Raw genomic sequence first — 27,884 nt, 5'->3', positions numbered from 1 at the left:
TGGCTTTGAAGGACTTTGACCAAAGAAAAATCAAAAATAAAAAACAAAAGGACATCTGCAGAGCCTTTGGGGAGAGAGAAAGTAGAGAGAGAAGGAGAGAATTTGGAGAGAGAACGGTGGGGGATTGTCTTTTTCCCTAATTCCTTTTCTCTCCTCTGTTTTGCTGAGCTAAACGCAAACAGAGGAGAGAGAAAGTTCTCTCTCTTTTGTTCTGAGGCAATTTTTTGGGTGCGGCGAGGAAGACATTAGGGTTTCACAGGGAGAAGCCATGAATGTGATGCGTCGTCTCAAGAGCATTGCTTCCGGTCGCTCCTCAATCTCCGATCCGGTAACTCTCTTTCTATCTCTAGCGTTTGTTTGGTTATTGGGAAATTTGGGGTAGGAATGGGAAGATTACATTCTTCTTTGATTTTTTAAATGTTGTATTTCTTTTAAAAATATGGAAGGCTTGCTTGCAGCTAGGTCAAATGGTTGTGTTGGGCTCGGATAAGCTGGGGATTCACTTTTGTGGCCACAAATTCGAGCCACGAATGGGAAATCTTTTATTTTTATTTTTTATTTTATTTGATTTCTCAACAGCCAACGTAGCTGTTTTTTAAAAATCTGTTTTCTTTTCCTTTTCCGCTGTTCTTTTTTTGGTTTGCTTCTGATCCCTCTTCTCGGTCGTTTATGTTGAACCGTGATTGGAGCACTATACTGTCCCTGTATAATTTCATCCGTTTTTTTGAACGTTGATTTCAGTGGTACTTCGTATGGCTGTTTTATTTTTTTCCTGGAGTGCATTGCAAGATTTAATTTTAGGCCTCTGTGTATGTTCGTTTTTTCAGATTTCTTAAATTTAAAATGGCAGTTCCTTAACTGGCTTGAATAACTCCAGATATTTCTAGTTTGTTTTCTTGACAATTTGAGGTTCTCCCCGGGATTGAGCAACTTTAGTCGTGTAAATATTTCCCTATATATATGTTTATGTGTGCCTATTTGTGTGTGTCTATGCCCCTTTTTTTTTCGACATATTTGCTGCTTGGTTTCTGGGCAATATGTATTTTATATTTTTTTTAGGCTTCAAATGATTTGGATCTATTGTGTAAATGATTAGCGGAGCCCCTTAGCAACATCCTCTCTAAATAAATTATCATTTCTGTTTGGTTAATATTCTGGTGTGCCTTTCTACATTTGAGAAAACTTAATGTAATTAGTTTTCTCCCACCCAAATTATGAAAAATCACTTTCCAACCAGTAACCAAACAATGTTCTAATTTTGATGCTGATTAAACTGCTCTGCAGTGAGCTGTGGGCTTATAGGAAGGAAGAAAAGGTTTAAGCTCTTTTTTTATTTATTTTTTATTTTTTTTGGAACTCCTTTTCCTTTTCCCCTTCATTGCCTGTTTTTCAAAAGTATTGCAGTGGCTACTGGTATTTGCAACTGTAATGCAAATGCATTGAAGCCCAATGAATGATAATGTAGCTGATATTTTTTGAGCATTAGTAATTTTAAGCATGAAGATATTTGCTGTTTTGATATGTCTATTTGTCATTTTTCCCATTATTAAGACAAGCTTGATGTATCCTCAACCATTTTATTTTCAAACTTTCTTATGGATAATTTCTATTTTTCTTCTCAGGGTGGGGATTCTAGCACAAAGAGGGTGAAGGTTGATCAAGAAGTAGAACGGAGGATTATTGGTAACTCACATTCACTGGAGAAAAGTAAAAGTCTAGAGCAGCATATGGCTTCCACATCACTGGAAACTGTCGCAAGCACATCCACCTTATCTTTTGCTAGAACTGAGAAATCTGGGTATGATCAGCTCCCAAAAGAAATGCATGAAATGAAGATAAGGGATGATAGAGCTGACAACCATGATGATAAGGTAAGATTTTGTTGGTGATCAAGGACTATTTTAATTTATTTTTAAAAAACTTTTAAATTGTTTACTTTCGTTTGTGTTTTTACTTTTTAGCCAACTGATGCTGATTATGTTGTCATTGCCTGTAATTTGCATTAACCAGGATTTTGAAGCCACTATTATTAATGGCAATGGAACAGAAGCAGGTCACATAATTGCAACTACAATAGGCGGTCGTAATGGACAACCAAAACAGGTAGCTCGATTAGCATGCCTGACTTCATTCTCTTGGTGTATTTTTAACAATTACTGCACTCTTGAGTACATCTTCTTTGTTTCCCTTTTCTCTTAATCTCTTTTCCCAGCTGGGCAGTGGGGGTTCTTATTTGTCCATTCTTTTTTATGTTTCCTGGCTCTTATTGAAATTATTACTACACTGATATGCATTCTCAATATTTTTGCAGGCGTTGCTTCTGAACATAAATTCCTGTCATGTCAAATTTTATTTACTTTTCTTTTACTATTGTGTTTCCCCGTTTGGGGTGGGTGAGGTTGGGCTGATTGATGGGGGTGGGACTGTAGATGTAGCACAACATTAGCACTAGTTTGCACTGGCTTGGGTGTATGCATCTGTTGGTAGAATAATCCTCTACTGAAGTTGAAATTTAATATTTCTAATACTCTGAGAGCTTGTTCCTTCGGTCAATTTCTCTTGGATCTTTTCTATGCATGCTGCTTTCTTTGCTTTGGAACTTCTTGCCTGCAAATTGGTTAGTTTAGTTAAAACAAATTTGTTAACAATATTTTTTTTTATTGGGATGACAGACAATCTCATACATGGCTGAGCGTGTGGTTGGCACAGGTTCATTTGGCGTTGTCTTTCAGGTGCTTTTGAATTTATTGGCATTTGTCAAAGTTGAAAATTGAGTTCTAATTGATTGCTTTTTCTGCATTTATCTTGCATGTCCTAATTTTTTTTACAAATAATTTTACCTTCTAGGCTAAGTGTCTGGAATCAGCTGAATTGGTTGCAATAAAGAAGGTGCTGCAGGATAAGAGATACAAGAATAGGGAACTCCAGATTATGCGTTTACTTGACCATCCTAATGTTGTTCAACTAAAACACTGTTTCTTTTCTACCACTGAGAAAGATGAATTGTACCTTAATCTTGTCCTGGAGTATATATCTGAAACAGTCTACCGAGTTTCAAAGCACTATAGCAGGATGAACCAACATATGCCCATTCTCTATGTTCAGCTGTATACATATCAGGTCAACTTTGGAACCATGCATGAAATTGTATTGTCATATGCAGTTTGTGAGAAACTTCTGTTGTGCGTAGTGGGTTCTTCTGTAACTATGTTCTTGTCCCTTTTATCTTTTGCAGATTTGTCGTGCGCTTAATTACATTCACAATGTTATCGGAGTGTGTCATCGCGACATTAAGCCACAAAATCTATTGGTGAGATTTTTTTCACCATTTGAATGGACTACTTTATCAGTGGAGTCTATATCTTATTTTACATTCCACAATCTAGATTTCATCTTCAAAACTGCAGCCCTGCTCCCCCTACCTTCCTGCAGTGGAATCATGATCCAGTTTGTGCTTCCCATTTGAAATATTCACTAAACAGAATTACAGGGGCTGTATGGAGGTCATGCTGGTTCTGAAATATTTGAACAATTAATTAGGAAAAATAATAAATGGGCAAAACAGAGGCTTACTGCTTATAATATGATCAGACTGTTTCTTAGATCTCCTATGCACTTATCTGCCAGTTTAGAAAGGCCATTTCAAATTATAAATGTAAGAATCAAACCATGATTATTTTTATTTTTGTATATTTTTATTGAAAAACAGCAATGCAACTCCTGCTGCAGCCTGTTGTAGCAGTGGCTGCCACAGCTGGCATACGATCACCACCACCACCACCATTTGGGCTAATAGCTTTTCCAAAGCCCAAACTTTTTGCGGTCAGCTGAATGATTCCATATTTTTTATTCATTTTTAGTTAAAGCTATCTCTTCCATTAAATTAAATTTTATTAAATTGTTTTTAACTACCTTGATCCCTGTATCTTGTCTTCCTGTTATTATGCAAGCCCCTCTTATCTTTATCAAATTCTTCTTTCATGTGATGCATCTAATTCTCTGCTGCATAGAGGCCCGAACCATTTATGCAATTTTCCCTTGTGTCTTCAATTGGAGCCATTGTACTTGTCTCCTGTATGCAGTCATTTCTATTGTATCTTTCCCTGTATTACCACTCATTCACCTTGACAGCCTTATTTTAGCTGTATTCTTTTTTGAACATTCTTTTGTTCTTCTTTTTAGCATACCAAAATTCTGATTCATATATAAATCAAATGAATAAATATAAATATATTGATAAAATCTTCTAATTATGCTCATGTATTATAGAGGATAAGATTAGATTTATGAAGCCTACATTAATTGATTTGGTTAACATAACTGACAAAAGCTCACATCTTATTAATGCGTGACTGATGAGGAAGAAAGAAGTGAACTCCTTGGAAGTTGGAAGAAGCTGTATATCTTAAAATTGGATTCCTTACAATATAATTAACAAGAAACTAATGTCAATGTGATTTTCTTCATCTTAATCGATTGGAGTGATGTTTTATTTGGAAATTCCTGTCAATATTACGGCCAAGCATTCCAAGGTTGATGTTTTGAGATATGCTGCAGGTCAATCCCCACACTCATCAGCTAAAACTCTGTGATTTTGGGAGTGCAAAGATGTTGGTAAGTTTATTGTTTTGGAAAATTGATAAATAATAAAAATCATGTTGTTTTTAAAGTTTTGAGCTTTAACTACTTAATTACAGGTGCCAGGTGAACCAAACATATCATATATTTGCTCACGGTACTATAGGGCTCCAGAACTGATCTTTGGGGCTACAGAATACACAACTGCCATTGATATGTGGTCTGTTGGTTGTGTCTTGGCCGAGCTACTTCTTGGACATGTGAGTATACCTTTGCAGATTCTTTGGGTGATGAGTTTTACTGAACAATTTTAGTGAACACTTCCATTAACTTGTAGTTTTAAATGTTGAAATTCCATCTCAACAACTCCTGAGTTTGATGGTATTTATGTTCACAAAATTCCATTTATCTCTTACACTTTGCCTGATCCTTCCTAGGGTTTGCTCGTTACATTATCACACATTATTTCTTTTTTTTTTTTGTAAGGTTGCAGTATAATGAGAATATGCATGCTATCATGTTCTCTCCGCTGTTTGCTTCTTAGTGTCCCAGTTTCTCAAGACATTTTACAGTCATTGTCCATCCATCTGCCTATTATGGTTATGCACAAAGTAACAACTGCTTTTATTATTTTGAGATTCTGTAGCATGTTGTTCTGTTCTTCATCAAATGAGTGAGCGCGCTAGTATAGATGTTTATGGAGGAATTGCAAGAAGGTCAACATGTGAATTTAACTCTCTAATACAAGAAAGAACTCTTGCAATGAACTCTACATGGTCCACCCCTGTTGTTCCACTAGCAACTTTTTTTTTTGCAAGAATGTCGACATTTGAATTTAACTCTCTAATACAAGAAAGAACTCTTGCAATGAACTCTACGTGGTCCACCCCTGTTGTTCCACTGGCAACTTTTTTTTTTCTTTTCTCATAATGACTAGACTCACTGCCACTGCTCTTATGGGATTTTGATTCCGAATGAAGACTGGTTTGCCACTCTAGGGTGATTTGATAAAATTAAATGTTAAGTTCTGTATACTGAATAAAATATGAATTAGTGAACCATATCAAAAGGCAAAATTTAAACCTAAAAGATAAATTGTTTGCATTCATTTGAAAATTGAAATATTAAAACATCTGAATGTATAGTGTTAGAATAAAGATGTGATGGGTGAGGGGTAAATTGAAAATCTACAAGCAATTTTTTTTTTTCTCTAAGTCCATTTTCTCAAGAACAAAACAGTGTGCAGTGCCAAAAAATGTTGTTTATCTTTTCTCAAGTTTCCCAAGAAATGTACCCTAATCACAAACCAGTAGACAAAAAAATTTTCTTCTGTTTCTTCTGCAGAGAAAGAAATTAGAGAAAAGTTGGCATTGTATTTTGATGTGAGAAAGTGAGATGCTTTTCTTAATATTTTTACTCTTCCATTACTACCATGACATGGCATGGTGGTGTATTTTCTGCCCCCCGTTGTTGCTGAAGTTAGTTGCTCATTGCAGAGAAACATTTACAAGGAACAGTTCCTCCACATTGGATTTGGACCCACCAATCATAGATGTATTAATGTTTAGTGCCACTAAAGTAATGTGAAACCTGGATCATTGGCACTTGCACCAAATATACCTGCTTTCGTATGTATGCAAGCCAACAACACACAAAGTATTAGTGTCCTGTTTTCTTCTTCTTCTTCTTATTAAATTTATAATCAGCCACACTGAATGCTGACTTCCATCCATGCCTCCACTGATACCAAGTTCTACAACCCACCAAATTTGCTGTCCCTAACCACAGACGCCACTGCATGTCCAATTATTGGACCTCCGAATATACTCTTTAACAACCCTTATTTAGTCAGATAAAGTTTAAACTTGACCACATGGAAGCATCCTCACTTGAATCTTCATCATGATACAACCTCACTTGTTTCAACCAGTGTTCGTGGCTCACAGATGCATTAATCGCAATGCATGTGATAATAAGGGGTCCTGTCAATGTTTGTGGTTGATTTAAATTTGAACCATTTAGATTTTGGCCTCAGTTAAGAACTTGTTTAGTCCAAACAAACACCCCTCCAGCATTTGTGGACATGGGAAATTATGACACCAACTGCTTGGTACCTTCTTTTGAAATCTCTCCAAATTTTAACAGTTTTGGCCTCTCAAATGTGTGCCTTTAGACTAGGGGCATGATGCATGAAACTGGTGCCCAATGCAGGTTTATGTAGTTTTTTGTTCTTTTTGGTGTTTAATTTTTCATCTCCGCATCTAGCATACTTAATTAAAATTTTCAAGGCTATTCTGTTTTCCTGATTTCTAGCTTGGCAATATATCTTTTCAAATTAAGTTTTTTTAGAAAATCAACTTAATTGATTGTGTCATGCTCTAGAGGCTAGAGTGGTAGTCTGGTAAAGGTCGTGTATGTTTTCTTAATATGCCATGTCCTAGCCCCTTCCCTCATCCCCTTCCAATGCAAGTGCCCCCCAACACACACAAAAAGGAAGAAAGAAAACAAGCCAATTCCCACTTAGAGAGTTGAACCCTGGCTGCTTGCATGGGATGTGAGGAGGTAATAATTTGTTTATAAATTGGAAATCAATTGTATAAGCATTTCATACACATTTTTTATGGAAATGTTGCTTCTGTTCATCAAGCTCAGTCTTGTGCACTGTTTACCTCCCTCAATGCCCCAAGTACCCTTCACATTTTGGCGCCTTGCCAATTATAGTTGGCATTATCCAAAATACATCTAATGTACTTGTGGGTTATACTATCTGTGAAATGTTCTTTTTAAACATTTATTTCTCCCAACAGAGCGTAGCAAATTTTGACATCTCATGGGTGTTTTATCATGTGCAGCCACTATTTCCTGGTGAAAGTGGTGTTGATCAGCTTGTGGAAATCATTAAGGTGTATTATTAAGTGAAAATTTAGTTTTCATCCATTCTTGCTACTGCGCATTTAATTATTTATTTATTTATTTGAGTTTTTTTTGGGGGTGAATATTAGATTTTGGGGACGCCGACGAGAGAAGAAATTAAGTGCATGAATCCAAATTACACTGAATTCAAGTTTCCTCAAATAAAAGCCCACCCTTGGCACAAGGTTTGTTAATTATCAGAAAGTTGTATATTTGTTTCTTCATTATATTATTGATGCATGATGCTTCTGAAGCTGTAATCTTATTCAAGTCATGTTTTTCAGGTATTTCACAAAAGAATGCCCCCTGAAGCTGTGGATCTTGTATCGAGGCTGCTCCAATACTCACCAAACATACGTTGCAGTGCTGTAAGAAATTCAATCTGCAATATATAAAAAATCAAATTTTTTGTTTTTAATTCCTCCATATGAAAGTTATCTTATTTATGCTTGATGTGAAGATATTTGGTTTTGAATAAACATATTCTATTTTAATATTCTGACAATAATGGTGGAGCTTTGCTACTTGCTGCTCACTTTGTACACGGTTTAGGTTTGACCCCCCGGGGGGGGGGGGGTTTAGAATGTTCTTTTTTAGTAGAACAGCCACTACTAATAGTACTGCTACTACTACCACCTATGACTGTGAAGCACAAACATGGATATAGGGATGCAAGTACGACACAACATAGGCATGGTCTGGCATGGTGAGACGGGAAATTCTAAAAGTATGGAACGTGGCATAACAAGAACACATCAATAAATAAATATATAACTATATGATCTCTCACTAACATGTGCACGCTTGCACACATACATTAACTAAATGACATGAATGATAGGGTTTCAACATTTATGTAACAATATATAGATCCAGAGAAATTCTCAACATATCATTTCTATTGCAAATATACCCAAGTTTTTCATAATTTTAGATAAACCATTATTCTAATTATTTTTATGAATGCTACAAAGCTGAAGCCATTATAATATGCTATTTATTTTGCTTAAAAGTGTGTTAAAGAAGCACAGAGAAGTGCTGAAGTGTCATGTCCAACAAGCACAACTCCTTTATAGAAGTATCTTGTTACATAAACTACTTAATATTACCATTAATAGCTCTACCACTGCAATCACCAATTTGAGTGGTCAAGTCATTTCTAAGGCACTGCTGGTCTCTGTATGACAATCAAGATCGTCCTCGGGAATGAACTGAATTCCAAGTACCTTGGCTTGCAGCTTGCTTATATTGATTTTGTTTATAATTTAGAACTATAGTCTTAAAACCTAGATCTTGTGGTGGGTGTAGCAGAGTGTAAAATAAGTATTGATTCAAGCCAGTATTATTTATTTCCATATTGATTGAGAATAAAAAAATGTATACTTTATGAAAATATATAACATAAATCTAAGTTCTTAAATGCTGGCTCAGTTGTTCAATCCATCAGTTAGCTGTTTGGACAGTTGTAGTCCCCTGATCAGTGTGGGTTTTGAAACATTTTGAAGTTCTTTGTTGGGCCATGTATCTGTTAAACAGATATGAGAACTGGTAGCGGAGAGTAACCAATACATGAAATACCAACCTACAATTGAGTATCTTATTAAGGAACACAAAAGAAGAAAGGAAGAACTGAAAGGATGGTCTGATGGACTGGTTCAGAAACTTTGCATGCGGCTTATTTGATTATCCAGCATGTGCATGCACACCCATGCACACACTGGGTGTACACTAGTCTGCATGCATGAGAGAGAGATGCTCCTCAAGACTTCTTTTTTGAGTCTAATGAAGCAATAATTATGGATGCATGTTGACCAACAATGCATAATTTTGGTTTGTAGTTATTTTTTGTTAATTTTATATTAAAAGATTGTTCTTATATTTTTCAAATGGAATGTTAAGACTGTTGTAACCATACCTTAAAGCCTAGATCTCAACGTCTAGTTAAACTTCAGTTGCTGATAGCTGTAATGTGTCTAATTTCTATATTCCAAGTTAAACTTCCACTTGGGGGGGGGGGGGGGATCAGTACTGTATACAAGTAGGATGGAGTAGAGAGATGAGAAGAGAAGCAGGCAGATTTTCAGAGCCCAAATGTTGCCATGTTAGGCGGCATGTGGTGCAGGTAGTGAATGATCTCATGATGCGAGGATGGAGGTATGTTCTTGGAGATTGAAATGTGGAGGTGTGATGTAGGAATTTGTGGATTCTGGAAAGTTATTAATTTTAGCGAGAAAATCTCAAGTAATGGCCCAAAATTTTCTAATGAGGCAAATTGGGGGTATTTATACTGTTGGGGATGAGGTCATCCTGGTTCATCAGTGCAAGGAATCTGTGTAACACTTCAAACGATGAAAAGAGTGAATAGAACAGCAGCATTATGGAATGGTCGAGAAAGAAATCAGTGCACATGTCATAGATGGCATGTTGCGAATGTTTGAGCTAGCTTATGAGAGATTTAGGGGGATTCCAGGACTTAAAATTTGATTTAGATGGAAATTTCAATGGTTGCAATTTACAGAACTTCTGATGGAAATTTTGATTTAAATAAATGATGGAAATTCATAGTAAATGATGGAATTACAATGAAATTTTAAGAAATATTAAAATAGATGATTATGCATCACTCGGAATCAAAATTAATTTAGAAAATGCGTGAGTTACAAGTTTTTAGCTTGTAGGGTATATAAATTATATATCTCAAAGCAAGCAAGGCAGAAACAACATTTGTAATAATAATAATAATAATAAGTGCAAAAGACGCTGACCTCCCCCGTGGTTGGCAAGAAACACTCACCTCTTTTGAGGTTTAAAAAATTTTAAGGACCTCTCTTGAGGTTTGTCAAAAAGACACAAACTTTTCCTTGTATTTTGCAAGAAAACCAGTCTTGTGAGGGAAAGTTTTGTGGCATTTTTTGAAACCTCAAGGGAGGTCAATGGAATTTTTGAAACCTTAGGGAAGGCCCCTATCTTTTTGTCAAACCTTTGGGGAGGTCAGTGTCTTTTGCCTTAATAATAATAATAATGGAACTGCAGTGCCAAATTTACCAAAATTCTGAAACTTTGAAGTTTCAATTAAAATTTATCAAAACTTGAGGTTTCAATGTTTTAGCTGAATTTAAGTCCTTGAGGGGGTTAGACCATCCTTTATCACTCGATTTGGGTCTGCCTAGTCAAATCTCTCTTCAACGTTTTGATATCCAAGATTAATCAGGAATCTTGTAACATATCTGGTGATCTTTCTTGGTATTACTGTTTCCCACCTTTTGCAAGGGTGTAAAATGCTATGGATGATGATTGCAGAATGATTGATCATTGCAAGTTAAAAGTGGGATTAATTCAAGATTAGGGCAAAATTGTGACTTGAAATAATCATGCATTGAGTAATCCACATGCAAAGTTATTTTTATGGATATTTTCCCTTTTGTAAACTATATTTACATTGGTTGGGCATTCTGATTGATTTATTTGTACAGAAGCTGGCTTATGCCCTGTTATTTTCTTGCATTTTACAAGCCTCATTTGGTGTAATTCTACTGAACTTGGGTTTGTTCTAGGGATGTTTTTCAATCTAAATGCATGTGCAATGATTGACATTTAACTTAAGAGAATGTTACTTGAAAAGTACCCCTTTAAACTGCAGGGGGGAAAAATAATATTCAAATGATTTTAAAATGTGGATCTCTTTGTCCGAAATATTAATGTCCTATCGTCCTCTTGGCTTTCAGTTGGAGGCATGTGCACACCCATTCTTTGATGACTTGAGAGACCCAAATGCGTGCTTGCCTAGTGGTCGACCGCTGCCTCCTTTGTTCAATTTCACACCTCAAGGTATGTGTTATACCCCCTTTCATATGTTTGATATTTTTAATTTACCTAATTTTCTTTTTGCATGTATTGTTTAGTAATTGTTGGTTTTTTTATTTCCACTTTTGGAATTGTTCACACCTCTCCCTTTCACAGAGCTGGTTGGTGCATCTGTTGAATTGCGTCAACGACTTGTTCCTGAGTACATCAAAAAATAATTTTATGAGCCAAGATATTGCAACTGTAGGCAGTGTATATGGGCTTTTGGATGCTCAGTTGCCTGAACAAGCCATGCTTCCTTCTCCAGTGACAGGGGTTGCCATCCTTTGGCCTTCACTGATGGGTTGTTTACAGAACGATGCCTTAGAGAGAGTGCTGGCGAGTTAATTTTTTTCCATGGATTTGCAGGAAGAGCATTTAATGTGTGTAGCCAAGGGTTTTGCTTGGTTCTGATGTAGTATCTGATGCATAGAAAGGGCTTTGCTCGAGGGTTCCAGTATTATGTGGCTCTGTGCTGTTATCGTTATTTGCCAGAACTGAGAATGACCACGATTATGTTATGCTGTAGTTATATTTAGTTTATGGGCATTTTCACACGCTGTGATCAAGAACAGGAGTTTAGATGTATTAGGCCTCCCTTCATTGTATACTGTTCTATTCACTTTTGTTATTATAGAGAATTCAGGTTTCTGGAACATTTGTCAACTTGTCCATGTCTTGCCTTTGGAGCCTCTTGAGATTGAATGGGAGTTTTAATATGTTATGCTGGAAATGTTGCTGTACAGTGATGCCCTCTAATGGGCAAGACTGCTTGGACAGTGTCATTATCATTTACCTCTCTAATGCCTTTTTCCCTATTAAAACTTGATGTAATGCATTTCCAGTTCTACAAAATGATATGATGCAGCAAAACTTTTGGGACTTACCCCAATTCTCAATTAAAATAGTGCGTGGAATTCCACAGTACAGGAAGATTTTTCATGTGATTGGACAAGCACAATTTACAACTAGAAGAGATTTTTCAGAGGCCTTGGCATTCTGTGTAGCAAGGACCTGAATAGAAATTGATTTGACAGTACACCAATAGCTGACATGTAACAGCTAAATTACAATATATGATTGCTACCAATTTGACCTTGAAAAAATTATACAAAAAAAAAGGTAAAATTTTCGAGTGGCATTAGGCCTTTTAACTCAACTACATCATTAACAAGTTCAATTTTTCCATTCAACTGCATCACTAGAAAGTTATTCCGTCTTCACAATAATTGAAGCTTGCTGTTGCAGCTCTAACCTATAATGGTGGTTTATCTTTAGTTTATTTTGGTTGAGAGGGTGACCTATCATGGGGGTCCTCTGTTCTTCCCAACATCACCAAAGAGTGAAGTCTTTGCATTCTTTGAGAAATCTTCTTCCTGCAAGCATGTTAGAGGGGACAGAAAAATAAATAAATAAAGAGAAGGAGATCAGTGTGCTAGGAAATACATAATTTGATATAAGAAAATTCTAAAGCGCTAATGTTGGACATCCTGTTTTGTTCTTTGCTTCCACTGTTTGTTGGGGTATGGATAGACATGTGGCATTGTTTCATATTTGAAGCACAAAATCACACATACAACACAGTGGGACTTGAATGGGACATAGGAATGTTGAGAAAAGAATTAGGTACTTGCTTATACAGACAGCAAACCTATGCTCAATTATTTGTTTGGTTTAGGGAAAATTAGTGTGAAAAGAAAGGGAGCTAAGAAAATTCCTAATTTCACCTCAATCACACTCTGTTTGTATCCTACCCCTCACTCGAAAGCAAATTCTCTTCGCTTTACTTTATTTTTAGCTGCTTTTAGAGGCTATTTCTGTTTCCTCTTTTCTGTCTGCTTATTTCTGTTCTGCTGCTTTTCCCCCCTACACAAAGCATGTTCAATAGTTTGTTTTTACATTTCTTCTGAAATTTTTGGATACCGAAATCAGTTTTTGCATTAAGTAGGGGCCAGACTTAAATAATTCCATTAGCTACTGATTTTAAACCAGTAGATGCCTCACATCAATCAGATATTGGCCCATGCTCAGTTAGGGGCTGAATTTTGCGGTCCATATTATGACAGTCGGCTCTACCTACTGAAACTGAAGGGGAAAAAAAAGATAAAGGAGGATTGTCCTTTCTCCTCTACCCTCTTAAAAGTCAAATCTAATAATACATATTTCTCTTTTATTTGAGACTATATTTTACATTTCTTCCCCAATTTTTCTGTAAAAATTTTGAGAGAGCAATAGAAAATGAATGAATGATATGGAGGGACAGAAAAGGAAAAGGAGATTTACATAAAGGGAAAGGTCCACTTCAAAGCAATTAGCAAAATAGCAACCAAAATGCAATTACTTCCACTTCAAGGCCAAAAGCATAAAAAATTCATGAGAACTCAACAACCAGCAGTTGTGATGCAACCATTTGATAGCACTTTAGCACTTTTAGATAGGAAAGTCAATATATGCAAGTTCAAGAGAGCAGTACACAAGCAAGTGTATTAAGGGCATCAACCCAAACCAAAGTCGTAAGGAGTTCAAAAGCAAGGAATCGTTTTATATATTTATTTATTTATTCTAAGACTTCAGTCTAGAAGATTTACATTATGATGTTGTGTTTTAATCACAATATTCAAAGAAAGATTGCAAATCTTATTTCTACCTCAATACACCCTACAGAGATTAACAATTAAAATACGGAAATATATTCAGATTTGAGTACTCAACAAGTATAGAGTTAAATCATCAGCATTGTCAGAGGCTGGCTTGTATTAAATTTTGGGATTTTGATTTAATTCAAACCAGGTTCTGATAAAACCTTCAGTAGTACAAGGAAAAAGTACTCACGTTCTGTATGTTGGTGGTTGGCCCATTTCATATACGTCACACTATCGTTCTTTTCTTCTCATTTTGCTAAAGACTGCCAAGATTTAAATAAAAATTTAGTTGGAAAATATGACACAGAAATCAGGAAGTGAAAATATAACTAGATGCAAAGGTAGTTGGGCAAATAAAGACATGCAAACATTGGTAGAGCCAAAAAAAAAAAAGCCACGTTTGCTAAACTAAAACTACATATGTCCATCATGAAAAATAAAATTACATATTGCATAACAAAAAACAATCATTTGACGAAGACAATTAAGCAGCTAGAATCACTACATTGTAATGTCTTCAAATGAGCATTTTATTTTTATTGAAGCAGGGAAACAACACAACATGATTGATCCAACAACAGTAGATGGGAACAAAGCACCAAGAAATTACAGATCGGGCTAAAAGCTTCTATGATAAATGGGGGACAATTAAAGAGGGGATTTACAAATAGTTAAATGTACATGGGGGCAACTAATAAACAGGTGTACAGAATAGTGAAAAAGTGAAGCAAATGATTGAAAAATAAGAAAGTCAAATCTTGAATAACAATAACAAACACCATATTTTGAAGGAAGCCACCACAATATGCACTTAAGGTTCACTCCTCAATATGAACTTCAGATGTATGGTTACCACTTTGAAAATTTTCAAAAATATAGCATACTCGTTTCCAAGAAGTTATCACTAGCCCCAACAACTAGAATGGTTCAAACACAACTCAACTCATGATTTCCAACTACATGCCAACCAAAACAACATAACAAAGTGATTACTAGGATCACCTAGTTTTGACCCTCACTCTTTAACATCAAGTATATCTTAGTTTAACATCTTTGTTTTTGTCAATCCTAATGAATTAATTCAAAAACAGAGCAATAATCCTTTTACCCTTCATTTTTAGTTGTAAAGAAAACTCCCAGAGAGAAATAAAAACAAAAAATAATAATAATAAATTTTACGCATTTGATTTCAGGCAACCAAATTCTTGAGATCTATTTAGTTTTGGCTTCCAAAACAGTTGTTTAGAGCACCATCAATTCATTTAAGGGGGCTTAAGTTGTGTCTAATCACCCCCATCCCTGCAATACAAGAGAGTTTTTAAAATTGCACGCATTATACTGATGACAGATTGAATTTCAATGATGAAAGAGCAGCTACCTGCAGCTAATCAAATTAATTGCTAAGTAATGGGCCAATCTCTTCTTCTAACGCCCTGTTCTTGAACAAGAACAGGTACCCTTCTGCCTTTGAAATCCATATGAGAGAACTGCTCTCTAAAACCATAAAATCTCTCAGTTTCTTCACTTGAATGAGCAAAAGAGACCCCGATGAAATTTGTAGATTCTACAACCATTTTTTTCATTTCCTCCTCAATGATGAAACATTGATAAACCCTCTTAGTTTTGAAAAGAACTGATACCACCCAATCCAGCATTTCATGCAACCAAGTTTCCACTGGAGACTGCAATACTTTTTGGAAGTAGTTGGAGAAGTTCTTGTGTGAAACTCAAAGTTGGGTTTCCCAAGCTTCACTTGGAACCCAATCTGATTTTGCTTTCCTGACAGAAAGAAAATGAGATTGTTGCTTACAGCTGGTCAGTAAACTTACAACCATGTAGTTGACGTGGTTCGCTGCTGTTCAAGAATCTCCAGGTGGTGTTGGTTGAGGCTTTGAAAAAAGAAATGCGTTTTATAAAAAGTGTTTGTTTTTTAAGAATACATTTTAAAGCATTTTCGAGTAAATTACAAAATAAAAATTTTCAAGTGGATCCTAATCTGCATTAAATAATTTTAAAATTATGTACACCTCATCAGACAGTTTTAACTTATTTTGGATGATAATTTTATTTGTATAAGTTTAATAAGTATAAGTCCTTAATTCTATTAATTCAAAGTAGAGGGACAAAAATAAGTCTTTTCTAACAATACAGGGATTGACTTACTCTATCACTCTTTTAATTTGAATGCCCAGAACAATTTAAATAGGAGGCATGCACATGGCAAGATGAATCTCAACCAATAGTCCCCACTGGATCAAGTTAGATCATCTTCTACCAATAATCACCACAAGAACACATTCCTTCTCTGAAATGATGAAAACAATTTGAATCCCTCAAAATAATATGCCGATGAAAGGTGACTGATATAAACTTCATTGCAATATGGCAATCCCCACAAATCCGAAGGTTCTTAAATATTCGAATGGGTGCTCCCTGCGGCAGAGTCAGAAGCCCAAAAGCAATTGCCAACTTCTCACTGTGATACGCAAGGCCAAGCTCCTTACCCTCCTCATCCATGTCATGGAGAGCAAAACTCATATCAGGCGCATATCCATCTTTCTTAATCAAGACCATGATCTCATCAAGCTTCCTGTAGATCTGAGTTGTCATTGGATGGCTTCTATCATCGGACAAAAATATGTGGACTCTGCTGTTCATCTCAAGCCAACTACACCCAGGTTCCTTGCTGATCCCTTGTGATTTCATTAACCCTCGGATTCTTGCAGCATCTTCCCACCGACCAGCAGCAGAATAGATATTCGATAACAGAATGTAAGGCATAGCATTTTGGGGCTCCAAGGCAAACAGATTCTTTGCTGCCCTTTCTGCCAGCTCCACATTCCCATGTACTCTACAAGCAGAAAGCAATGCCTTCCATACAGTTGCATCTGGTTCCACCACCATTTGATCAAGTAACTCCTTGGCCTCAACAACTCTTCCAGAGCGGCTCAAAAGGTCAATCATACAGGCATAATGTTCAGGACCTGGTTTTATCCCGTAAACGGTGTCCATGGAGTTGAAGTAGGTGCGACCATTTTCAACAAGACCTGCATGGCTACAAGCAAACAACAAACCAATAAAAGTAATAAAATCTGGTCTCATGCCACTTGCAATCATTTGGTCATAGAATTGTATTGAATCCTTTCCTTTACCATTTTGGGCATAGCCAACTATTAGAGCAGTCCAAGTAACCACATTCCGCAACTGCATTGTGTTAAAGACCCTATCTGCATCTTCTATGCTCCCACATTTAGCATACATTGTAATGAGTGAATTATCTACTGATAAAGATGGTCCAAGGCCAAATTTAATGAAATTACCATGAACTTGCTGCCCAAATTCCAAAACTGTTAATTCTGCACAAGTGCTCAATACGCTGGCAAAGACAAACTGGTCTGGAAATATTCCTGCTATTCTCATGTTACTAAACAACTTGATTGCTTCTTCATGGAAACCATTGTGTGCATGACCTGTGACAAGGGAAGTCCATGAGATCACGTCCCTGACTTTCATCTGGTTAAACACTTTAATTGCAGAACCTAAGTTTCTATGTTTCGCGTACATGTCAACTAGAGCATTGCTCACATGCTGGTAAGCCTCAAATCCACTTTTGGCAATCAAACAATGGATTGAATCTGCACTTTTCACATCCATCATGGTTGCTAAAGCATTTAAAATGGAAGGATATGTGAAATCATCAATCTTCATATTTCTTGAGTGCATTTGTTGAAACAAAGTTAAAGCTTCTTCTTTGAATCCTTGCCTTACGCATGCACCTATCATGGAATTCCAAGAAACAACATCTTCAAACCCTATCATCCCTAACATTCTCCTTGCATAACACAGATCTCCACATTTTGCATACATATCAACCATAGCACTTTTAACAAATATATTTGCCTCAAAACCACTATGAACTATACAAGCATGCACCTGTGCTCCAAAATTATGTGCTGAAACTGCCGCACAAGCAGTCAATATGCCTGGGAAGGTAAACTGGTTAGGCTCAATCCCTTCTGTTCGCATCTCACAAAAGGTTTTAATTGCTCTGAGGCTGTCACCATTTTGTGAGTACCCAGTAACCATGGCAGTCCAAAGCACATGATTTTTCCTATTTGGTGTCATTTCAAAGAGATACTCAGCTTCCCAAATATGCTTGCACTTTGCATACATATCAACCAAACCAGTTGCAACAAAAACATTTGAGTCAAATTGGGTCTTTATGGCATATGCATGAATCTGCTCCCCTCTTTGAAGCAGAGAAAATTTGGAACATGCCCTAAGAACACTGCCCAATATGTACTGGTTGGGTTTTTGTCCCTCAAATTGCATTTTCCAAAATAGTGCAACTGTATCAATTGCAAAACCATGATGACAACACCCAGAAATGAGGGAAGACCAGGTAATAGAACTCCTTTCTGGAGCTTCATCAAAAAGTTGTTTGGCTTCAGTTAGTCTTCCTGAGTTAGCATAAGCAGCAATCATTGTGTTCCAAGTACACTCATCACGAGTAGGCATAATGTCAAACATTTGACGGGCTTCATCAACTTGTCCAGATTTAGACAAGGCATTAAGAAGCTGATTGGAATCAAGAATGGAATAGCTAATACCTTTGGAATTCACCGCACTGTGGATACGATGATTAAATTCTAAATGCTTAAGCCAATGATAGTCCTTGTGGAAAAAATAGAGTTGTATATTTAATCTGTACATAACCACCTCCTGTTTGCCACTGCTCAGATCCCAATTCTTCATAGAAAAAGCATAAGAAACAGTGTGAATAGCCTTGCTCTAAGACAGCTGATGAGTCAATTGCGGAAAAATTATACAAGAATGTTGCAAGAAACTATATAAAAGAAAATCGACACCACAAACATAAGCTTCCACCAGTAAGAATAATGCATTACCATTCACAATAACAGCATTTCACACTGCAAAATGTCATGACTACCGAGTGCATGAAGATGAGCAGTTCCATTAGCATCCGACCAAGAGGCAGGTCCTACAAAGAAAGGCACCTTCAAACACTTGTTTGTACCTATGTACAAGTGTATTGTATATCTATCTATATATCTTATTTAAAACCAAGTTAATTGTCCCTTGGCTCGACACATGGCAGGTCCAATTAAGTGTCTGAGTGGGTTTGAGCTGCCCAGTTTGGTTAGGACAGTTGTCTTCTGGGTTTGGGTCAGACAGGGTGAGGATCCAGGTTCAATAGGTTTGATTGGGTGGGTTGGTCTTTCTGGTCATGGGTTTTGCTGTTTCCGAGAAATATTGAAGCAAACATCGTACCATCTACTGTGTTCTTGAAATATTTTGGCTTAAATTGGCCCACTCTGGAGAAATTGGCTCACTGTAGAGTGCAGGTACTTTTTCTAGTTAATATTGTAAGATTATACCTCATGAAAGATTATATTACTTATATCAACATATACTTCACCTTTTACACAAGTGACAACAATATTAGTGATGACTGCATTAAAAATGATTGCTAAGAATGAGTCCGTAATAGAGGAGATAATTAATTTCATATAACTAGACTATGCTATTTTTTATGCACATCTCAATGTTAACAAAGTGAAAAAAAAAAAATTAAAAATGCCAGGAATGTCTTAATCTTCTTTTCAGTTGGACAAATAAGAAACTTGTTTAAAAGCAATGAAAGGTATGGAGAGGATGATAAGACAAGCTCCAAGAAAAACAAAGGAAAATGGTTTAAAAAAAAACACACAACAAGTCTGTTGTAGAATCATGATCCAGATCGTATAATCGTACTTTTCCAAGACCATCTAGATCCTACGTAGAATCGCAAAGTTGCAGTAGGATCCGCAGGATTCGTAGGATCCTATTAGGATTGTAAGCTCCTACAAAAGATTTATATTTTGGACTTTTTTTTCTAAATTGCTTGAAGCCTTGAACCATAGGCTCTATTTGTTATAGAGCTTGTACAAGAAACAAACGACCTAGAAAGTGATAACATTAAGGTTGAGATACAAAAATTAGTACATTGACGCATTTGATGATAACAATGACAATGGTCTTGTCAAGCATGTCCAATGTTCATGCACACATGCAACAAATTGAAAGAAAAATAGAAGAAAACAACAATACAACGATTAATGTGATTCCTCAATGTGACTACATACGTGGAGCCTCTGTGAGATCTCCACTATATCGTCTTATTGCTTAGGCATTTCAAAACTTTTATACACACACGTACACACATACACACACATATAGCCCAATGTGAAAATCTCAAAATACCATTCAGGCCCCCTCGTCCTCCGTGCAAAACCTCTCACTTTTTTTATAGACTTCAAGTGGATACCCCTTATGGGCCACAACTCAAAATATGGCAATGATGACGGAGCTTGATGAAGACCTTGATGATCTCAATGATGTTAATGAGGCAAACTATGGCTTAAATGAATACATTTATGCAGTGAATCCCGCTTTATAGTTTAGCTTTTGTTATTTGATGAAAAAAATTTTGGATTTAGGTATACCAATTATATCTGTGATTTGTTGACTGATTGAGTTAAAAAGCATGTATTCTTTAAGTATTTATTCCATTCTAAGTTGTTTAATTGAGTTAAGAATGCAACAATTTGAACCTTGATATCTTTGTTATATGAGGATGCTACTATTTAAATTAGTTTAGTTGTGATTTTTTAGTTATGTTTGGTTCACAAAATGCCTCTTCCTAAGAATAGATTAGCTACCTAGATTAGTTATAGTTAGTTATATTAAAATATATGTGTGTGCGCTTGTTACCATAAAGCAAATAAGAGTGTGGGAATTTTAATGACTCGATGGAAATGTCTATTTCTTTTTATTTTTTTTATTACATGTTGGATGAAATAATAAGGAATATATGACGATTAGCTATTACCTCTATTCTCAAATTCTCATTGTATGTCATCTTATTCCAGGGAAAAGTTACTCCACAAAGCAAATGTAACCTTAGTTTTGAACACTTCCCAGCCAAGTTCCTAGGTTTAGACTATTGAAAATTATGAAACATATTGCTGCATTGTGGCTCATATTTAGGAGGGTGGTCCACTCCCAGCAAGTATGAAGGAGATTTCATGTTTCGGGCCCTTGCCCTCCAATCACAAAACCTCTTGACTTTATTGTTGTATGAGGGCATTTGGGTTTTTTTTTTTTTTTTTTTCTCATATGGAGCTATATACATACTTGTAACCAATAATTGAAACCCTTAGATAGCCTTCATTAACAGAAAAGTGGAGACTTTTGCTGAGGTTTCACAGGCATTAGCACGTGTAAATTTCTGTCTTTTCTTATGTTGCTTGTGTTTTCTTTCAATTTGACATGTGTGCACCCAGAATCCTTTGGTGATTCTCAACACAACTTATAGATGCATTTCTATACTAGTTTAATAAAGTAGGTAAACTCTTACAATCCTTTTTATAATCACGCTATACCCCCTCCCCACCAAATCATCGTTTCAAAATGTTTCATTCTTACATTCCAGCAAAGAGTGAACTTGAACTTCTTGACTGATTCAACTCTCCAGTTTCTGCGAAACTTGGCTCATGGTCATGGCAAAATAAATAATTCTCATCAAATCTTACAATCCCAATTCATAATTACATGCCCGACATAATTCTCATCAAATCTTACAATCCCAATTCATAATTACATGCCCGACATACTCTGGATTTGAATGCAGGTTACGTTCTCGCCATACCAAATGAAGAAATTATGATCAAAGCACATTATATCTAATCACATGCTACTGATGAAAGCTCTCTGCACATAATCTAATGCATTTGTATCAATCAGTACCCAATACAGGCCAGATGGGCAGACCTATGACAACCCAGCAAGATCAGGGCAGAGGAAGCAGAACAAACAACACAAAACTGAAGCAATCCAACTACTGGCCCATGGGAAATAATAAGCTTGAATGGATGGGAACACTACAAGTAAATGTTAGAAAGCTACATGCACGAGCTACTAAGCCATTTCATCAAACACCACGGATGCAAGCTTCAGAGAACCAAAGCCGTCACTCACCCCACCCCCCCCCCCCCCCCCCCAAAAAAAAACAACAAAAACAAACAAACAAACAAAAAGGTAGTCGAATTACTTACAACCAACACATTAATGGATCATGCTTTGCAAGCCTTAGCTCCCAGATTCAAGCGTACGTTACGATGATAACATGCTATTCCTCACGTCGTCTCCACTAGACGAAGAACTTGCAAGCCCGGTTGGTTAAAGGCAGGGGATTCTTTGAACTACCAGGACCCTGGTAACGGGCCTCGGCTCATAAAGCTCTGAAACTGATTTGTGCATTAGCTATGCTATTCCTTACGTCGTCTCCACTAGACGAAGAACTTGCAAGCCCGGTTGGTAAAGGCAGGGGATTCTTTGAACTACCAGGACCCTGGTAACGGGCCTCGGCTCATAAAGCTCTGAAACTGATTTGGGCATTAGCTCAGGAATCGCGCGGTGACAGTTCCCGCCGGCTTCCGGGACTCGGAACTTCTAAGCGCGCGTTTCTGGCTCAAACGCACGAAACGCGCCTCCTGTGTTTGAGACAAAACAAGTAGGCAATACCCAGATTTAGCAATACATATATTATAAAAGATGAAAAAAATAAAGAGAAAATTAAATAAGATGAGACAAAAATTTTAGGTAGCTTGAATATAACTACTTTAAGGACGGATTTGATCAAAACTTTACTATTTAGGAAGAAATTACAATATAATATGCATCTAACCTTATACAAAATATCTCTCCCTATTTCTTTTATATCTCTCCTCTTTCTTTCTACATCTTTCTTTCTCCCTTCTTATTTTTTCTACTATTCTTTTCTTCCTATACTAGTTATTTGTGAGGAAGTATTTATAACTTTCACAATGTAGCTAATGTTAACTTTATTAGTGCATACATATGAGGCAAGTTCACATGAGAACATAATTAGTGTAGACATATGGGGTAGATTCATAGGGATATGAATTAGTATAGACATATGGGACAGGTTTGTCATGACCCAAAATTTTTGCCCTTTTTTTTTTCCCTGATTTCATAACTTCACGGTCCATTTAATACACATATGTAGCGAAATCATAATCATCAAATCCGGAATACAATACCAGAGTTCTAGTACTATCATATACAAATAAGTGACTCCCCAAAACATTATTACAATCTTAGGTGTACAGAATCCTCTCCAGATACAAAAAAATAGTCACCTGTACTTATTTTGAACACACTCTCTATGCCCTACCCTAGAGTGCTAAGCTTGATCCTCTTGAGGTCCTGAAATGTTGGAATAAATATCTGGGTAAGACACTTCTCAGTAATACGGGATAGGTTATTATCAGTGTGTGGCAACATGAGTTTTAATATAATAAAATACATTTATTTAATCATTAATTCAACTAAGAAAATGTTTAAAAATTGTACTCACGCATATAGATATGTTTTGATAACATATACTATTCTCAAACATGTTCAAGTTCAGTAAAATGTCTCCATGTAAATAAAACAACATATACTCCATCAAAAACCTCCCCCGTAAGGTTTCACTGGCTAACATCATGCTTCCCCCCATGACAAGGTTGTGTAGCCCGAAGGCTGGACTTAACCGAGGCTGGCCACCACCAGGCTAAGTCAACTTCAATATATGTCTGTAGTACGATTAGCCTACCGCAACTGGTCCGGACCCAAGGTGATCAACATCTCTCTTTTGGCCCAATCGACTGTCAATCACCAACACTACCATATTAGATCAGTGTGGTTGCACTCACTCCTTTAATTCTATACATATATTGCAATTTACATAGTGTTATATAATATTAATATATGAACTCCCCATATCCTGCCAACGTTATATTGGTATATATATATATATATATAACGAACAATATAACGAACTCCTCATTACCTGCCAACATTATATTGCAAATTCATAACCAACAATATAACGAACTTCTCATATCCTGCCAATGTTATATTGCGGTTTCTATAAAATTCATTAAGTCGGGTATATAACGAACTCTTCATATCTTGCCAACGTTTTATTGTCATTTTCATATTCAACAATATAACGAACTCCTCATATCCTGCTAACGTTATATTGTGGTTTTTATAACAACAGTATCAAAATCTCATTTTCATAAATCTGTAAATAGCCAGTCAAATCACCTCTCGTATAAAACCATCATTCTCGGGTTCAGTATAAATCAATAACCAGTTAAAACACATCTCGGTATAAAACCATCATTTTCAATTCCAATATAATCAATATATCATACTCACCGGATAAACATCATATACAACCAAGCCATAAAAATTATGCTCATGCCACACAAATTTTATCTAATAAATTATAACATTTTATCTTCCTAGAAAAATATAGATTTTTTTGAAATATCATTTTCCACATACATATATAATCATAAAAACATTTATATAATATTTCTAAAAAATCCTGACATAACTTATTTCCCTTACCTGATTCATGGAAAAATGCTTGCAGGGATCCTAAACCGATGTCCGCGGCGTTGGCATAAATCCTTTATTCACAGACCTAAGTTTAATTAGGTCAACCTCAAAATTATAATTATTTTAACATTCCCTAGACCCACGTACTCCAATTAACCGGTTAGATTCTGAATTAATAACTGATATCTATATACCCATATTTTCCAATTTAATCGATTAATTTTTTAAAATAAAAGACATAATTTGTACTTCTCACCTTAACCTTAGAGTGATGCCTAAAATCTCCAAATCAAAAATCTACTCCGATTAAAAGGACGATGATCGAAGTTAGGACCCCGTGGTGGTGTTCGTTTTCGATTCGGCTTATGGGTGAGGGAAAATTTTAGAGAGAGAGAGAGAGAGAGAGGGAGTGAGGAGAGGGAGAGAGACTTAGCGCAGGCAGGGGGCAACTCTTTGTGAATTGAAATGAAATTCCAATCTTCTGGATTGTTTAGGAAGATTAGATCTAGTTTTATATATTATTATATTATTATATTATTATATTATTATATTATTTAATTAATAATAATTATTAATTAATTAACTAGTTAATTAATTTTTAATTTTTTTTTAAATCACTACATTCTCCCCTCCTAATAAAAAATTACATCCTCAAAATTTTTCATCTATCTCTTTTACTACTTTAAGAAAAACATTGAAATTTTATTAATTACCCTCATTTATGACGGAAGAATACCATGGTTACAATAGGGTCCTGGGAGATTACAAACAATCACATAGAAGAAAACTCTCCCAAAACCATTTATAACCTAAAACCAAAAACACTAACTATCCTAGATTGTACAAGTCAATACACAAAACAATCAACTCAACTCTGGGCCCCACTGAACAGGTGTGGATATTTCTGACGCATCTTATCCTCCAATTCCCATGAAACTTCTTCTACTGCATGATTGTGCCAGAATATTTTCACTAGTGGGATCCTTTTAGTACGTAGCTCCTATTCTTTCCGATCTAGAATTTGCACTGACACTTCTTCGTATGACAAAGTATCTCCAAGCTCCAGCGCCTCATAACTGATTACATGTGAAGGATTTGAGACATATTTCCTTAACATTGATATATGGAATACGTCATATGTAGTAACCCGTATAATTATGGGAATTAAATAATAAATAAAAGGGAGGGAAAAAGAATTTTAAAGGGGACGCATCAAGGCCTTCGTCCGTGATCGACGACGAGGCCACATGGCAAAAGGTTTATAAATAGTAGAAAATCGGGTTTCAGCGAGAGAAAATCATTTCTCTTTTTTCTTTCTCTCTCTAACTCGGTTCTCTCTCCTTCTCTCTACGATTCTCGCCCTGATTCTCCCCGTTTCGACAATCAGAAGCCGCCACATTGATCCTGGAGAGATTTTGTACAAGTCTGTCGGAACAAATTGTTGGTTTGGCCAACTTGGACACCATTCCAAAATTTGGGTGAGTTGAATATTTGGGTATTTTTAGTTGTATCAGGCTTATTTGAGTTTAGATTTTATGTTATATGAGAATATACTGGAGTTTTGTGAAATAAAATTAGGATGTTGTTATTTTAGGATTAGGGTGTTTTTGGGACCCTACAGGCATGGGTTGAGGACCTAGCGAATATTTTCATGAGCTCAGGTAAATTATAATTCAGAAAATTTACGTGTATATAGGTTCGAGGAAATATAATTGATTTATTAAAAATATGCATATATGTATTATTTCAAGATTTTGGGAATAGTACACCGTGAGCATGAGGATTAAGTTGGAGGCGAGCCTCCCAGCCAGTTAGGTAAGGAAAATATGCTATGCTAGTAAATTCAGAAATATTATCAGTAAATTATAGTATTTGTTTATTAAGGTACATGATATAAATTATATAATTTTATAGATTTCAGAACATGAGTTGTATTAATTGTGTGGCCCCAGTAGATATTTGCTTGATACATAATTTATGTAGTTTTTCAGAATATCATGATTTACAGTGTATATATATAGAAACAAATATATTTACTAGACAGATATTTTACAAACCAGTATTTTATAGTAATTACAGAATGTCATGCTTTCCAAAACCATAACACTTAGACATTACAGATTATTCAGTCAAATGTGACAGTCAGTTATTATAGTCAAATACTACAGTTATTTTAGTCAGATATTATAGTATTTTCAAATCAGATTTATAGCGTAACGCCTCGACCCCTTAAACCCGGGTCCGGCGCGTTATACCTGATAAAATCCCTGATAATTCATAATCAGCATATACGCAGCGGAAAACATAAACATAATCTCCATATAACATAATACAAGAGTTTACTAATTCTAACTATAATCTATAATAAATCATCCATCACCTGCATTTCCATAAATCTACATAACTCCCAAAACATTTCTGTATTTTCACAATCATTCCTTACTCAACAGCCTTAAAACATAAAGACATAAAACATAGATATTTACATTACCCAAAATTAACATAGAAATATACTATTTTCTTTTTCTATTTCCCAATAATGTTATAAAACCCTCGAGCTCTCAAAGATCGATCTCTAGGAAATCCTAAAAAGATACATTTATATTCGGATGAAACACATCTTAGTAAGAGAAGAAACAATATATTAAAACATTGTGTGGCTAACATGAGTTTATATAACAACATAAAATTTAACATTTGAAAATCATTAACATAATTTTTGAAATCATTTTCTGGACCTAATCAATCACATGCAAAAGATTTGACCCACGAGATTACCCGATGATAGGGGTGATTACCAGCCCATACAAGCAGCACCCCTCTGCTCTGATATTTAGGTAACCCTAAGATCACTAATAAAGCATACCAGGGTACTCACCTTACTCAATAAACCCTCAAGTGTTAGATTGATCTCGTACTCACACCGTTTAACAATAGCTTATCGCAAAGGCCCTAAGGATAAAGAAATCTACCCGCCCATACAAGTAGGTTCCCTCTGCCCTAGTACGTTATGCGCCTATTGTCACATCTGAAGCTACTAGTGCACTCGCCTTACTCAGCAAGCCCTCAGGTGAAGAGTGCGTTCCGCCCAAACATAACATGTTCTACGTACATAAGTACTTCTAATATCATAATTACATCATTTTGTTTGCCATTATTCTGCATCTCTCAACTGTTCATGTTTTCATCTTTTACTTTTCATTTTATTTCACTTTATATGGCTCTTTCCCATTTTACATTGTTCACATTTCACATTTCATTTCTATTCCATTCATTTCCCTTTTCATTTCATTTCATTTCATACCCAACATCTTTTAGCTGTTTTACCCAGTATCTTTCAGTTGTTTACCCAACATCTTTCAGTTGTTTTACCCAACATTTTTCAGCTGTCATACATTTACCCAACATCTTTCAGCTGTTTTACCTACA

The 27,884-nt window shown here is 35.9% G+C and overlaps 2 protein-coding genes across 4 annotated transcripts; one reads left to right on the top strand and one right to left on the bottom strand.

The window, feature by feature from the left end:
- Window positions 1-9: 9 nt before the first annotated feature.
- Window positions 10-12,000, top strand: LOC131166165 (shaggy-related protein kinase epsilon). Its single transcript, XM_058124481.1, has 13 exons — window positions 10-328; window positions 1,623-1,871; window positions 2,011-2,103; window positions 2,673-2,732; window positions 2,848-3,120; window positions 3,236-3,310; window positions 4,558-4,614; window positions 4,698-4,838; window positions 7,431-7,481; window positions 7,581-7,676; window positions 7,776-7,859; window positions 11,217-11,319; window positions 11,452-12,000. The coding sequence occupies exons 1-13, from the start codon at window positions 269-271 to the stop codon at window positions 11,511-11,513; spliced, it is 1,404 nt and encodes a 467-aa protein (XP_057980464.1). The 5' UTR covers window positions 10-268; the 3' UTR covers window positions 11,514-12,000.
- Window positions 12,001-12,198: 198 nt separating this feature from the next.
- On the bottom strand, window positions 12,199-22,788 carry LOC131166164 (pentatricopeptide repeat-containing protein At2g03880, mitochondrial). 3 transcript variants are annotated; one of them, XM_058124480.1, is made up of 4 exons: window positions 22,726-22,788; window positions 22,094-22,531; window positions 18,884-18,978; window positions 16,011-18,725 (listed from the first exon to the last, which is right to left on the bottom strand). In XM_058124480.1, the coding sequence occupies exons 3-4, from the start codon at window positions 18,884-18,886 to the stop codon at window positions 16,248-16,250; spliced, it is 2,481 nt and encodes an 826-aa protein (XP_057980463.1). In that variant the 5' UTR covers window positions 18,887-18,978; window positions 22,094-22,531; window positions 22,726-22,788; the 3' UTR covers window positions 16,011-16,247. The 3 variants fall into 3 exon arrangements, 1 of the variants encoding a protein (XP_057980463.1); XR_009139747.1 differs by lacking the exons at window positions 16,011-18,725; window positions 18,884-18,978; window positions 22,726-22,788 and adding exons at window positions 12,199-12,710; window positions 14,167-14,239 and having other exon boundaries at window positions 22,094-22,553; XR_009139746.1 differs by lacking the exons at window positions 18,884-18,978; window positions 22,094-22,531; window positions 22,726-22,788 and adding exons at window positions 12,262-12,710; window positions 14,167-14,239 and having other exon boundaries at window positions 16,140-18,719.
- Between the last annotated feature and the right edge of the window lie 5,096 nt (window positions 22,789-27,884).

Source organism: Malania oleifera, chromosome 10 (assembly GCF_029873635.1).
Source record: "Malania oleifera isolate guangnan ecotype guangnan chromosome 10, ASM2987363v1, whole genome shotgun sequence".
Taxonomy (NCBI): Eukaryota; Viridiplantae; Streptophyta; class Magnoliopsida; order Santalales; family Ximeniaceae; genus Malania; species Malania oleifera.
This window is presented reverse-complemented; position numbering and strand designations above follow the sequence as displayed.

Bases quoted from the DNA above. Each gene is read 5' to 3' on its own strand.
- LOC131166165 (XM_058124481.1), top strand. From the start codon at position 269: ATGAATGTGATGCGTCGTCTCAAGAGCATTGCTTCCGGTCGCTCCTCA. The intron at 2,733-2,847 runs GTGCTTTTGAAT...TTTACCTTCTAG, and splicing joins CATTTGGCGTTGTCTTTCAG to GCTAAGTGTCTGGAATCAGC. The intron at 4,615-4,697 runs GTAAGTTTATTG...ACTTAATTACAG, and splicing joins TTGGGAGTGCAAAGATGTTG to GTGCCAGGTGAACCAAACAT.